Below are 15588 nucleotides of genomic sequence, written 5' to 3' on the forward strand. Positions count from 1 at the left end.
TCAATATATAATACTTTAATTTTGTATAAAACAGTCCAATATGCCAAGCACTGCTTTGGAGTTTTGTACAAAGCCATTCTCTCTTTCAGGATTCCTGTTGTACAGTACTTATACCAAAACACAGCAATGTGATTTGGTGTGCATTTGCAAACGGTATTAAATATTAAAAAAAAATTACAATATATACACTTCCAGAATGTTCCAGATGTGAGAGTGCACCAGGACTTGCTGCACTCTTTGCAGATCTACGCAGTCTGCACAGTGAGCACTGCCTGCATCAGCTGTGGGGCACACAACATGTAAGCCATGCTTTCCTGCTTCCATCTTGCAGCCTTGCAGAAAATGTCTGCGTCCATCAGGACTTCCTCGGTAACATGTCTGAGACACGAGGCGTCCGCCCTGCCATGGCCTTGAAATGGAGATCTCCAGATGAAATTGTCACTCCGTGTGGACTCAGCCGACCCCCGTGCTGTGCTTGCCAGCCTCCTCCTGGGCCCGCTATGAAGCCAGGACCGGTGGGTGCCCCATACTGCACATACTGCACTTGGCTTGGTGCCCCGGGGTAAGAACCGAGGCTGGAGGCAGACACGAAGCTGCTAACGGCAGGCAGTGCTGAGTGAGCCTATGGGTGAGGAAGGCAGATAGAACATGGAACGTGAAGATGATTCCATTTATTGAGGGGAAGGGATGCATTTAGGACGTAGCAATTCACAAAAGAAGAATGCGAATTGAGTAGTCGGTACCGAATGACTTTGGCTTAAAGAATGCGGAAATTCGAAAAATTACCAAGTACCAGGACTTGAAAACAGAGTAAAGAAAACCTCAAAGCTCAAAAGTACCGACATTGTGCCAGAGATAGTCGGAGTACTACAACTACGATTACAACTATTACTACTCCTCTGCCCCTTGGGTTGATCCTGTTACGCTTTTTTCCCCTTGGGACAGGGGCAACATGAGGTTAGGGCAGGAATTTTGCTGTTTTTGGCCATGATGCTGACAACAGCTCATCTACTCTTCACGAAGGACACTGTGGGATCTTGAACACCCACCAACTAATGCAAGCGCAGACGGGACACACAGTTTAACATCCATCTGAGCGACGGCGTGCCCATCGATGCATCGCATTTGAAATGTGATGCTAGACAAAAAAGATGAATACATTCTTCCCTGGGAGGACTCAATTCCACCTTCTGTGGCCCGCGAAAGGTGATTTCAACCAAGAGGTGAATAACAGCAAAGGATACTATAGAATACCAGTGCAATGTTGGATTTGCTTCTCTTTCAGTGGCTGTTGATAGTTTATATAACTTTTTTCATGTGTATACATACATAATACAGTACAAAATATCCCCCTATTGTTGGTGATAATTTTGTAAGTTTTTGAAAACAAAATGGTAGAAATGATCTTTTTTGTTTAGTAGGTATTGCAACTCACCTCGACATTTAATCATGCGCTTAACTTGGTCATATCAAATGTGAAAGGACAAATGAGAAATGTGATGCACGTCGCTTCACCATATATGAGGCCCCGCGAGGAAGAGTGATGTTTGCGACATTTTTTAATGATATGATGATGATAGGCTCGGATGATAGGGGAAGGGTTAAAATAGTGCTATATGGCATTAACTCCAAAATGGCCGATGTGTCCCTCACATCACTCCTCCTCGCGGTGCCTCATATATGAAACGGACAAAAAAAAAATGTTCACTGTACAGAAGACGACTGTAAGAAGTTTTTTTTTGGAATGAAAGTGGGCCGATTGTGGAGTGATAAAGGAAGTTTAAGTGCAAGTTCAAGAGGGAAGCATCTCACGAGAATGAGATTCGGCGCTGGGTGGAACCGTTTTCTGCGTCGTGGCCAGTGTGGAGCCAAAATGAGGCTGAAGAAAGATGCTCGAATTCATCGACATAGTTGCACATACCCATGGAAAACAACCCCAGGAGGTCAGAAAGGTGTATGCATCAGCAGAGATCAGGATTCGAAAAAATCCACGCCATTGCATTTTGCACAGGTACTTGCATTTCAACCGCAATCAGATACAAGTGATTGATCTGTTGCCGAAAGTGGATTACGCCACACATATTGGATGTTGTGGCTCCTTGCTCGGAGGGATCGAAGAGACAACAGGTTTCTTGACAAACCCCTGTTTTCTGATGAAGCAGCGTCCCATCTTGGCGGAAAGGCAAACCATCTTCATTTCAGGATTTGGAGGCAAGAGAATCCTGTGAAAAGGCAGCATGAGTTTGACCCCTACATAGGCAATGGTTGGTGTTCCCCTGAGAGGAGATCTTAGAGAGATAAGCATTCAATTTTTTGAGCCGTCAAGCTTGGGTTTGAATCTTGATCGAGCTGCAAGACTGTCACCCTGATGTACTTTCTCATGCACGGTGATGTGTCACTGTGGATGCCGTCCATCGGAGGAACGTGTGCAGGAAGACCTGTCTGCCAACACTAGTTGGTGGACGTTAAATATCCCAACTCATCACAAAGAGGAGGGAATTTATCGCCGGAACCCTGAACAAATCACCAATTCCCCTGTCTTGCCTACAGGAGGCACTACATTAGTGGCACAGCCATGCTTCCAGTAATGACGCAAACCAGCAGCCACATGCTGCACTCGAATGAATGAATGAATGAATGGTTGGTGTACACTTTCGCCGAGCCACATCATTGAGCTGTTCTTTTTTGTGAACCAACAGTGACAGGTGAAATGGTGTAAAATACTACAGACATTCCTCTCTACAAAACTGAGAGCTGCTAGAAGCCTTTCAGCACTATCCCACTCCCACTCCCCTCCATGGAAACCCTTGCATTCTGCAAATCCCGTTTGAAATGCCCTGAGTGAAATATACTGCATAAACCATGGTGAACCAATCATGAAGACTTTGATCTCACTGAAAAAGGAATGAAAAGGGGATTTGTCAAGTTTAAGGTGACAAAAAAAGTGCTTGATGTCTTCTTCCTTTTTTTTGTATCCAATGTCGAGGCTCGTATGAGAGCTAACACACAGAACGTACAACAAGGGGAGCAGGAGACAAGAGAGGTGGGAGAGGGAAGGAAAAAAAAGTGTGGAACAGAGACATGAGGAGATCTGTGGAAGGGAGAGGGATGGGGCAGGGTATACGGGGTAAACAAGATGGACACTACAGGGAGTTTCAGGAAGGAAAGCAGGGAATTTGAAGGTGGGTTTGAGGTGGATTAATGGGGGTAGAAAAGATCATGGTTTTGGATGGGCGACAATAAGAGGTGGTGGTGAACATCTGTTTTGAACACCTGGAGGGAAGAATGGGATTGAACAGAGTGAGGGAGTTTGTTCCAAAGGTGGGGAAAAAGAGGAATGAAAGAGTGAAGGTGAGCAATGTTTCTTGATTTTGGTAGTTTTGCCAGAAGGGGGTTGCTGACGGACCTTGAACGCCCTGTGGAAATATAGGGGGAGGGGGGGCAGGACATATCACAGACAGAGCAGGGGGGAGGGTGAGGCCAGAGAGGAGATGGCAATCTCCTCAGAGAGGAACAATCCTTCCCAATGATTGGTTACAGCTTGCCTGACTCCACCCATCCACAATTTCATCCTGATGAAATTTTTTACGGCGGCCATTTTGGTGCTGACTGCTCCCCGTGAAGCCAAAGACACCTCGGAGCTGTCATACTTGCAATCACAATGCACTCCCTATACGTTTTCCCTTCAATATAAAACTACCAAAGCCACAGTTAAAAGGATTTTGAGCCGATAGGTGTCACGGGCCTTGTGAAGATAATCATCATAAAAAACCCATGTCACAATCGATTGTTAAAAATTCAAAAAAATATGCATCAGGAAATAAGATCATTGGTTTTGAGTCGTTTATTGTCGCATATCTTTTCCGCATATCTCATGGGATTGTGAGTTGGACAGGCATCAGTGATGGGCCATGACCTGCTCATGGTCACATATATCATGGGATTGTAAGCTGTACAGGTGACAGTGATGGGCAATGACCTGCTCATGGTCACATATCTCGTAGGATTGTGGGTTGGACCGGCGACCATAACGGGCCCTGCTCATGGTCACATATCTCGTGGGATTGTGAGCTGTACAGGTGACAGTGACAGGCCATGACCTGCTCATGGTCACATATCTTTTCCGTATATCTCGTGGGATTGTGAGTTGGACAGGCGACCATAACGGGCCCTACTCATGGTCACATATCTCATGGGATTGTGAGCTGTACAGGTGAGTGACGGGCCACGACCTGCTCATGGTCACATATCTTTGCTGCATATCTCGTGGGATTTTAAGTTGGACAGGCATCCATGAGGGGCCATGACCTGTTCATGGACCCATATATTTTCTGTATATCTCGTGGGATTGTGAGTTTGACAGGCGACTGTGACGGGTGGGAAGGGGGTTTGAAGGCTTGAAGCGGAGAGGGGATTGGCATTCTCTCAAGCAGAGCTTAAACCCATGTCACTGTAAAAAAAGTCTGTCCGTGGTCATTGCAAATGTAAGCTGGAACGGCACTTGGAAGAACTACTGCCAGGCCAAACAGTTTACGTTTTGCATCCCACCGACAGGCCAGATCTGGATCTGGACCTGAGTCCAAATCGAATCAGTTTGTTCTTGTCACCTAACCACCTCAGCCACCTAGTTTTGCCATAACTCGTCCAAAACTTTTTGAAATATCATTTTTAGCCCCATCACTCAATGGGTGAAGAAGCACTTTAAAACATTCTCGGATCCGGATCCGGATTTGGAACTTCACTAAAATTGAATCAATTCTTCCTTGTCACACACCCAACCGATCCACCATGTTTCGTCCGATTCCAACTTTTTGAGATATCCTGTTCACAGACAAACAAACAAAGACAAACAAGCAGACAGGAGTGAAAACATAAACTCAGGCCACCTTTGGTGGCAGAGGTTATAACAGTTTAGCTGCAAAAAAAAAAAAATCCTACATGAGGAAAACAATAATTATCTAGTAGTTCAAGCAACAATCATCTGGAAATACAGACAATAATTGCACAGCAATGTCTCTTCTGTCTCCTTTCCCTGTTCACTCCCTTGCTTATGGTGTCCAACTGCTGCCACACTACCCCACTATCAGTTCCTGCAATCCGACACCTCGCTCTTCCATTTTGTAAAGAAAAAAAGTCTATTGTGGAAAATTTAGTTTAATCAGACATAAGAGGTAGTTCTGAGGTTTGAAATTTACCTTTTTTGTTCCAACAAAGAATTAGCATCGAAAACATCAGCTTCTCTTGGCGGTTAGCATTCCTCCATCAATGTTCTGCTGGTTCCATCCTTTGAAACGCGAGATTAGTGTGTCTTTGGACTATATTTCTGAAAGATATTACATGTTAAAAAGGCTTATTGGGAAATTGTTATGATAATCCTGAAGATAATTTTCATGATAAAGTCTGCTAGCCAAACTACTTCTCTTAAAGTGAGGATTTAACCTCTGTGGTAGCTTCTGTTTTTTTTTTGGATTCACAGTTGAGGCTCATGGAGAGAGCAGAATGGAGGAGAACAAAATGAAAAGGGGGAAACACCAACAGCAGAATATAAGTGAGAGTGAGATCAAGGGGGAGGGGAGAAAGACACATGGGGGTGAAGAAGTTGCATAATTAAGCTGATTGAAAGACAGCAAGAAGAGGAAGGGAAAGTTGGGATGAAACAGAAAAGGAAGAAATCAACGGACAACTAACAAACAAAAGTCGGTGATGGAGAGGGGGAAATATCACAATAACCTGGAAAAGGGAGTGCTTGGGTATGGGGTCATTTGGCGGTAGATCCTATTCTATTAAAACCCGTTTGAGTAACCAATCCTTCCGCAGTTGATCATGACATAATTGCTCTCTCAGCATTATTCATCAAACGGAGCATCTAAATGTAATGTACGTGAAAGGTAAATTATGGGTATGTTGAGAAAAACAGATTTCTGAAAAGGTGGAGAGAATTCTCGAAGAGAGGTGAACAAAGAGGGCACAGATAAGTTCCCCCACTTCTCCCACCCTTGGAAAACCTCCTCAGTACTGATTACATGTTCAGTATCCTAAACCTCCACACCACAGCTTTCTGGCTGATGGTACATAGCAGGGTAACATCAAATAAAAAATGGTTCGTATAGTGAAGAAAAGAACCGAGGGATTTGTATAAATGTATTCAAATGAAAGCCTAAATACTACATTGGAGTCGTCAGTAGGAACCCAAATAAGCAATGAGTAAATGTGGAGGTATTAGGAGCGACCTGGATAGGATTCACGTTTCAGCTGCTGTGCATCTTCCCTTTAACGCACGTAAACACAGCCAAGTGAGCCTTACAAAAATTTTTTTTTGAAAGAATTCACTTCTCTGTGCACAGATGCACAAAGAGAAATTATGAATAAGCTAGAAGGACACTCGGTAGAGCTCATACTGCCGACACGCAATGCCTGATGCACGAGAACATGTCCAGCCCATTACGTTTTTGAGACATCATGCCACACATCGGTTTTGCACTCTCTCTCTCTCTCAATGGTGAAGAATCACTGAAAAAATTATATTCGTCGGATCCGGATCTTCACCGAAATCTAATCAGTTCGCCCTTGTCACACACCCAACCTTTCCACAAAATTTCATCCGAATCCATGCGCAACTTTTTGAGATACCCTGTACACAGACAAACAAACAGAGAAACGAACAAACAAACAGGCAGAAAGTGACTAGGACTATTTTTTTTTTGCTTTTAACGTTTTTGTATTAGGCAGATGTGTGTCAAGGATTGTCTTATTCAATGAGTTACAATGAGGGTGCCGTGAACCAGCGTGACCACTCCTTGGCTTTTTTCACACGATCTTGGCTATTCGTTGTTCACCTTGGCGTCTTGGTTTTCTATAGGTTTTCTTGGCGTATTGGTTTTCTATTATCATCGCTTTTCCGAAACCTTGTGAATTCTTAGCTTTTTTTCATTGGCTCACCTTGGCATTTATGAAAATGAGGAGTGGTCACACTGCCGTGAACGCAACAAAAAAAGTAAAATAAACCAAATAAAAGTTAAATGGGACCATTTGTCCAGTTCAGCAAAATTCTACCAAATACGAAAAGAGCCACAAATTATTTCATGTTTGAGGATGGTTTATTACCTCCGCCACCTCGGCTGGATGGAGGTTCTGTATTCATCCCTGTTTGTTTGTCTGTCTGTCTGTGAGCAGGATATCTCAAAACGTTGTGGACGGATTCAGCCGAAACGAGGTGAATAAGTTGGGTAGGTGACATGAGCAAGTTAAGTAGATTTTGGTTAAGGTCCAGATGCAGATCCGGCCTTAACCGAAATAATTTAAAGTGTTTATGCACTCCACCGACTGCCATTGTACCAGCCTATCAGTGGGATACAAAATGTAAACTGTTCAGCCTGGCGGAGGTGGGCGCTCTATGATTACCGTTGTAGTTCTCCATGAGTTGGAGAAGAAAGTGAATGAGGAGAAGAAATTGCATGCAGAATATTTAGGGTGGGGGTGGCAGTGTAATTAGGATTTTGAAATTCCCTCCCACACCCTTATTTTGCAAACATAATATGTAAATGGCCCAATATCCTCATGAAACTTAGAATGGGACTCGAGATATAGCAGTTCTGGCCGCTTACTTTTGCTTCCTCTGTCGATGAAATGATCAAATATTATGCTTGCGATGCACACCGTTTTCAGGGATTGAAGCGATGTTTGAAAGATCTAAAGCTACAACGTAAGCTTAAAAGTTACAAAAAAAAAACATTAAAAACTAGAACGGCACTCGGTCGAGCGCAAACCTCCGCCAGTCTGATTAGTTTACGTGTTGTATCCCACTGATAGACCGGATCTGGATTCATAGCTGGACCAAAATCGAATTGGCTTGTTATTGTCACCGAACCAACAAATCAATCAAGTTTCATCCAAATCTGTCCATAACTTTTTGAGATCCTGTTCACAGCCAAATAAACAAACAAACAAAAAATCTTCAATTTTCACAATAACATACAAACCGAGAGACAGACAGACAGACAGACAAACAGACAGGGGTGAAAATATAATCGACACCCACCTTCGGTGGCTGAGGTAAAAAAAAAAAGAACATGTCTGTATTTAAATCCCCCAAAAATAACCAAACAAGGAAGAGATGGCACCATAATCCTTTTACCGAATTCCATCACGACATCCTTTGACATGCTTCCATCTCAATCCCACAACAAATAAAATACGCAATGACACCAACCCTCACTACAAATGTACAACTCCTTCGTACAAAGACATTTTCAAACAATCTCTTGCCCTATTTGCTAAAAAAGTGAAAATATATCGTGATGGGAATCGGTAAAAGGATTTTGGTGTCGTATTGTTTGGTTGTTTTGGGGGGAATTCCATCCTATAAACATGTTTTTTTCATTATTTTTAAAAAAATGTTTTTATTTTGTAACTTTTTCTGTTGCTTTTTTGGGGGGGGGGGAGGAGGAGGAGGAGAGAAATACAGTTCTGTTTATTCTTGGCCCTTTTACTTCGTAAATTACGCATGCTGCAGTTACCTTTGCAACCACGGCAGACTTTATGGAAGATTACGGCAGAGTTTCCCAGTCTGTGCATGCGTAAATAGCATGCAATGACTGTGCCAATTACTGCCAATCGCCAAGCAAGTTTGATTCATTTGAAAAGGCTATGCTATGAGTGTAATACCCCAGAGACAATGTCGCTTCCTTGCATTAGAATCATTGTAATCGCTTCAGTCATAATTGTGCTAGCGTGGTTGAAGAAAGAAAGAAAAATAACAATTTGGTGTTTTAGCGATCTTTCGATTTGGTACTTTAGTGATGTATTCTGGCATCTTTATCAATCTTGGTAGTTGTGAAAACACTCGAGAATAAAAGGTATGGCTTTTAATGGTCCATATATTTGATGTGGTGGCTATTTTTTTCGGAGCATCCCTCCAGATGGAGTACTGCCATATATATATATATATATATATATATATATATATATATATATATATACAGTCATTTATTTAACACTTAGAACCCTTTGTTCTGCTGGCATTGTATGTAAAGAGATCTGGTCGATGGCTCTCAGTGTATGAGGCCTGACCTGGAAGAGGAAAAAATCTTAAAAAAAAATTCAGATTGAAAGGTCAAATGTTATTTGTAAAAACTTTAAAATTTCTCAAAAGAGAGATGGAAAAACCAACAAGGGGAGCGTTTTGTTCACTGCTTGTATCATGTATATGTTCGGGTTATATACATAAACACGCACACGTAAACAAAGCAGCCTATGTCTTTGTGGGTAAATGAGTCTTGATGGTCAGGTGAAAGACCTCTTGTAGTGTCTATCTGCATCATTACCACGCTGTGGTCTCACTGGTGACCTGGGAAGTCATTCCTCATCTCAAATGTCTTTTGATTAAAATGTCTTGTTCTTCTAACAAGTGTTTCTAAAATGATAACACAATGTAAACCCCCCAGTTCGTAATGTATAATTCCTCAACAGTTCTATATTGTATTTAAATTTGCTGAAATACATATTACTGATTGCTTCGGTGCATACAACCTCGAGATGGTTTTTCTTTAAAGAAAATAAATATTGCCCTTGGGGGGGAAAACAAAGAGAATAAAACAAACAATCATAGTTACACAGCTGCTGGTAATTGAGGATATTAATTTTCTTACACCTATATACACCACCGGACTCTACTTGAAAACACTGACGCGGTGCATAAAAGGGTTTCCTTTAGTGCACCGACTGTTGGTTCACGAGTCAGTAAGTGACCACTATATTCGTTATGTGTGTGTCTGTCTGTCTGTCTGTCCCGAGCATAGCTCCGTGGGTTTTGATCCGATCTTGATAAAATTATGGTGGGAAGTTTATATCATGATCTCGTTGTGTTTTCCGGAGAATGGGCATGCTGCGCCCATTATGGGCGGAGCCTCGACCAAACAACATGTGTTTTTAGGGGGTAGCCGGTTTCAAGTTACATCTTCTCCGAGAGGGTTTGTCGAATCTGGCAGGGGTTTCGGTATTTGGTTAGCCCAATGGCACCTGCATAGCCCCACGGAGCTCGATTTTTTTTTATTTTCGTCCCAAGGTCAAGGTCACAAGGTCACGAACTTAGAAAATGTCCAAAAAATCAATAAATTGGGCATCGAGCTCCTAGGATTTTCAACTGTTTCGAATGAAAGTTGGTATGCAAGTAGTGCTCTTCGAGTACTACAACTTTCATCATTTACGTTTTTCCCGATTCCCACCAGTTTGCCCGTGGCGTCCCCTCGAAGGTCAAAAAATAAAAAAGGCGAACCGTGCACATTGCTCGTGAACCATCGCCGTCTCCAGACTTGTTTTCATCTCAACTGTTCTGCAACTGTCTTGTGGAATAAGAGTAACATTTGCAACATAATTTTGTTAGAAACATGCGTCATATTAGTTCTTAAAAATACATATAAAATGCTGTCCATTCAACGGCAAGCAAAGCGGTCTTTCAAATATTTCCGCAACGTAGGTACAGGAAGGAGTTATTATGTTAAATGCTCAAAAGTAAATTGTAAGGGGTTTGTTGCTTTTTTACGCAAAAGTAAAAATTGTTGCTTCGGTTTTGTTTTTAAGGGGTTTATAGCTGATCCTATAAAATATAATCGCACGTGTTTCATTCACCATATTTACACCGATTTATGGCCCTCGTCGGAGCTTTGGGCCCCATGTGTATTACCAGGATGTCAGGATACCTCAATGCACACTTATACATGAATTACAAAGGCATTGTAATAAAAATGGATGAATCAAAGCAGTACACGGAATTTGAATCTGTGATCGCACCAATCCCACCATTGTGTGCTCAGGTGGGATTGCGGAACAGGCAAGACCCTTGTTGAAATACAGCATTTATAAGCAATCAATTGATTAGCATCGAATGTGCTCGTTTTTTGTTTCACTTTTAGATGAAGAAAGTCTGCAGAGGGACAATTAGCGAAGGAAGGGCATCAAAATTAAATGGTGCATTGTACAAATTTTTTTAAATAAATCCTTCATTTCCGCTTGAGCAACTCTATCAGTTTTCGCAACATTCCAACGGGCGCATTAAATTCACTTTTGCAATGGTCCGGATTGAGCTTCCAATTGGGGAAAAGAGAAGAACAGTAAAACTCCATGGAACCCCCTCCTCTCGATGCCCCCCTTGCTCCCGATACCCTCCAATCCATGAACCTTCATATTTCCTACCAACTTCGCCGTTGGACGTCGCGAGTCCGGGCATTGAGACCCGCAAGGTTTTAGGGAGAAACCTTGTAATAGGAGACGCTGTAGTTAACAAGCAATGAAGCGAACAGCATAATGGGTATAACGCGCGCTGGTTCCACTCGAACCCTGCTGCCCGCCCTCCGCGCCATACACTCTCTCCCTGCGACACTTTTATTGAAACGTCAAGTCAACTCTGCCGCTCGTGCTTTGTCCAAAACTGTTGCTGTTCCTTGACATCGCTAACAAGCATACAAAGGCAAGGGATAATTTCCTGCTTTAACGGACAATCTCGCTTTGTAACGAGAGTGCATGAGAGTGGGAGAGTTTCGCACAATGCTCGTGTGCATTATATTTGCTCTCATTGTGGAGGACAATTACATACTTGTCGCATTGAGGATCACTCACCATTTAAAAGAGATGTTTGTGGGTTTCGTTCCAACCACACAGGCAGTGTACGTATTACGTACGGAAGGCGAAAATGATGGAGAGAGGAGTATTATGGGTAGGTTGAGGAAGGAAAGGAAGAAGCGAGATATGGGATTAACCAGATAGTGGGGCAACTTAGCTAAATATAGCATAACAATTGTGCATTTTGTGAGGAAAGCACTAAATTTGGCACACTAGTAGCCTAACATATTATGAACAGATTTGGATATTGGGCCATCTCAAATTCAGCCGCTGATGGCTGTGGCAGCCATTTTCCACTGCCATCAAAATTTTTGAGATGGCCCAATATCCAAATCTGTTCATAATATGTTAGGCTACTAGTGTGCCAAATTTGGTGCTTTCCTCACAAAATGCACAATTGTTATGCTAAGTTTCCCCACTAAGAGTGGATGGAAATGTATAGGGTGTAAGGAAATTGGGAGAGGATTGGGCTGGAGGAAGGTCAAACTTGTGAACATTATTGGTACATGGTCTCTAAGGTCAGCTTTTTGGGGTAGTTGCTTGCTCGTAACATGGACTCTGCGTGGACTGATCGGTAATGCAAAGAATCTGTGCATCTACGAATGATCTAGAGCGAAGACCAACACCCACACCGCAGGTTCCTTATAACGGGCGATTTCTCACTGTTGTTCATCCTGGGGTCAAGGTGGACAAAAACACTTCTGCAGAGACAAACCCGCTGCAACGGCAAACACACTGCAGGGAAAAACACTGCAGAGCATGTTAAAAGCAGCCCAAATGAGGTGGTCACTGAAAGCAAATCGAGTAAAAGTTGTTCTAAGCATCAAAGCACTTAAACTTGAGGCCTGGCTCGTGCTCCGCTGAACTCAGTTGGCACGTGCGTGACATTCCACTGTTATTGTATTATTGTTCAAGAGCACAACGTTTGTGGTGAACGTAGAAGTGATTACAAATTCCAGAAACTCTGCGAATTGCACAATTTAAATGCCCGGAATGACGAGAGGTCGTGATAGGCCTTGTGGATCAACAACAAATGTCATAGACATGAAACATTATTATCCAACACACCGACATACGTTTAAAACACGTAATCGTATCATGTGTTCAATACAAGAAATATTTGACGTGCACAGTGGGTCTTCATAAAAGCGACACCTGCGCATTCTCACGACGTCGCACTCACCTGGGAGAACTTGAGCTCTGCCTCGGCGGTCACCTTGCCGATCCCGTTGACCGATTGTGCGGGTCCAGCGAATGCGGCCCGTCCCATGGCGCCCCATTCCTCCACCTTCGCCGTGTATGCAGCTCCGTCTGCCATGGGCAGGAGCCCTGTGAGGACGCACACCTGCCCTCAATCCGTTCTTTTCTAACTTACCGGTGGCATGTTATCTCCATTATGTCTCCGTGATATCAGTGTTACCTCCATTATATATACATTATATAAGTGCCGAGGTTATATCCAGTTTATACCTGTGTTCCCTCCGTTATATACACATTATATCTGTGTTACTTCCGTTATCATCAGTGTTACTTCTGTTATACACATTATGTGAGTTATATATCTGCATTATATCTTCTACATCCACGTTATGTCAGTGTTGCCTCGTATCTGTTATCCCAGTTGTACCAGCGTTGCCTAAACATTACCCCCCTTGATACCTGCGTTACCTGTGTTAGTGTGAGTAACACAGTGTTACCCTCATTTATCCCAGAAAATGCAGCTGAAATCAGGGGGAATCGGGAGAATTTCCTTCATAATGCGAAATGAAAAATACTTTAATAGAAGCACTGAACAAGTTTATGTTGAACGTGATTCAAAAGCGAGTCAGCCGACAGTCACTGGACACAGCTTGAATCTGACGCCTCATTGGAGTCTCAACATACAAGTCGGATAAAGACAAGGAAGAGTACAAATGAGGTGCAAGGCGGTGAGTGTATCACGTATTGGAACCCATTCGAAGGGAATTTGGAAATCATGCCCACTCGGTATATCGACCCAACCATTTCATCATTCAAAAGATTCCCATGGGATCTTTAAAGTACAGTTGCAGGTGGGATCGACGGTTTAACACTCCTTGAATGGTTGACTTGTGCTCCACACCAGATGCCAGTTTTAGTTGGGTCTGATTCTGTCAAAGATCAAATCCAGGAGAAGGAAACTGGGAATAGAGAATGTAGTAGTCACAGAAGCACAGGAATAAGTAGTTTGGGCAGCACATCATAGTGATGGAAGCACAGATATACATAGCTTGGTCGGTGTGTGATAGTGACAAAATCACATGCAGGTATACATTGCAATCGGGCCGCACGTGATTGTGATGGATACCTGTATGTGATTTTGTCACTCACGCGCGGCCTGATTGTGATGTATACCTGTATGTGATATTGTCACTATCGGGCCATGCATGATAGCGACAAAATCACAAACAGGCCGTTCCCATTATCCATGCAGTCCACCTAAGGTTGGAAATGGGAATGAAACCAGTTCAGCGTAACTCATTACAAAAGGCAATTAATGTCATGCCGTCGGCCAAGACTGTGCACATCCCAGTGGAATGATGCCACATTCACGAGCAAGATGTGGCTAATAGGGGAGGGTTTGGTGGTGGGGAGGGAATGGATGGGGGTGTTTTATAGTGTAACCAAATTCCTCTCGGGGATACAGGGCTTGAGCTGTTCAGACGCTTCGCTTATTTATCATTTGCGCATCTCGAAGAAACGTATGTATGTGTTCATGGCGACTTTATTGGAGGAATTAACATGATAGACACAGTGCGAAGGGAGGAGACTTGATCAGTAAGTCTGTAGCCTGGTGTAAACAGCTCACACTAACAAAATATTTTGTGTGTGTATGTTTTCACAAATATATATATATATATATATATATATATATATATATATATATATATATGTATATATATATATATATATGTATATATATAATATTTCTTATATATATAAATAATGATAAATGAACGGGGAAACAAACTTAATATGTACATGTGGGAAAAATATGTGCCCAGACCAAGAATCGGAGCTAGGTCCTCTGGTGAACCAGTGAACTCAGATTCCTGGTCTGGCACATATTACACACACACACACACACACACACACACACACACACACACACACACACACACACACACACACACACACACACACACACACACACACACACACACACACACACACGCTGATTTCCTTCATGGATGTTTTCTATCACATGACAGACTTGCTGATCAGCTCTGCCGGTTAGAAAAGAGTTCAAAACAAACAACGTAAGACAACAACGACACGACAAAAACAAGAGAGTATTTCCAGTTGGCCGGCACAGCGTTTTGAGAATAAAACAAACCAATCGGTGGTTTTAGTTTTTCTGAGAGCTCATTCATGTTGAACGGGAGGGCATGAGAGCTTCCGGTGGGACTTCAATGCTCAGGGGGTAAACAATTTGCGCAAACCCTGGAATTTAAAGGAACCTCGTGGCACCTGCCAGGTGTTGCATACTTGACATGCATACATCATGTACGTACTGCCATGAACATGCAATGTGCTGCCAGGCAGGCACGTGGAGGTTGGCCTTATTTTTGTCGTTACTTTGACTCCACCACTGCACAACTAACAGCTGAACAGGGAAGAGTGCTGCGTGAACAGCGGCGGTGGGGATCCATTGGTGTATCACAAGGCAAACGACGCCTCAAAGAAGCGAATAATGTCACCATAGCAGAAACGCATCGGAAACGAGACCACTGATACCGCAGCACTGTGAGCACATCAAAAAAAACTTTAAACCGTTAGCTCATGCGATCACCCTTAAAAAGACAAAATGTTCACGTGGTGCAATGATCTTACATCAGAATATTTTCTCAATTTGAACTCCAGAGATTCGCTTGAACGTTCCGGGAACAATCGAGGAATCGTCATGTTTGATCAATGACATTCAAAATGTTTTCAGTTCGAAATACGAGTCAC

General features: G+C 42.8%; 1 protein-coding gene across 2 annotated transcripts in view; it reads right to left on the reverse strand.

The window, feature by feature from the left end:
- Positions 1-15588, reverse strand: part of LOC147022668 (paired box protein Pax-1-like) — a 51214-nt gene continuing 35626 nt past the window's right edge. For both annotated transcript variants that reach the window (XM_085887442.1, XM_085887443.1), the window contains exons 3-4: positions 12800-12945; positions 1-622 (exon numbers count right to left, since the gene is read on the reverse strand). In XM_085887442.1, the coding sequence (XP_085743568.1) occupies positions 356-622; positions 12800-12945 (413 nt within the window). In that variant the 3' untranslated portion in view covers positions 1-355. The remainder of the gene's footprint in view (positions 623-12799; positions 12946-15588) is intronic.

The sequence above is a fragment of the Eptatretus burgeri genome, chromosome 7, assembly GCF_056783735.1.
Source record: "Eptatretus burgeri isolate ZD-2024b chromosome 7, Ebu_testis_v1, whole genome shotgun sequence".
Classification (NCBI taxonomy): Eukaryota; Metazoa; Chordata; class Myxini; order Myxiniformes; family Myxinidae; genus Eptatretus; species Eptatretus burgeri.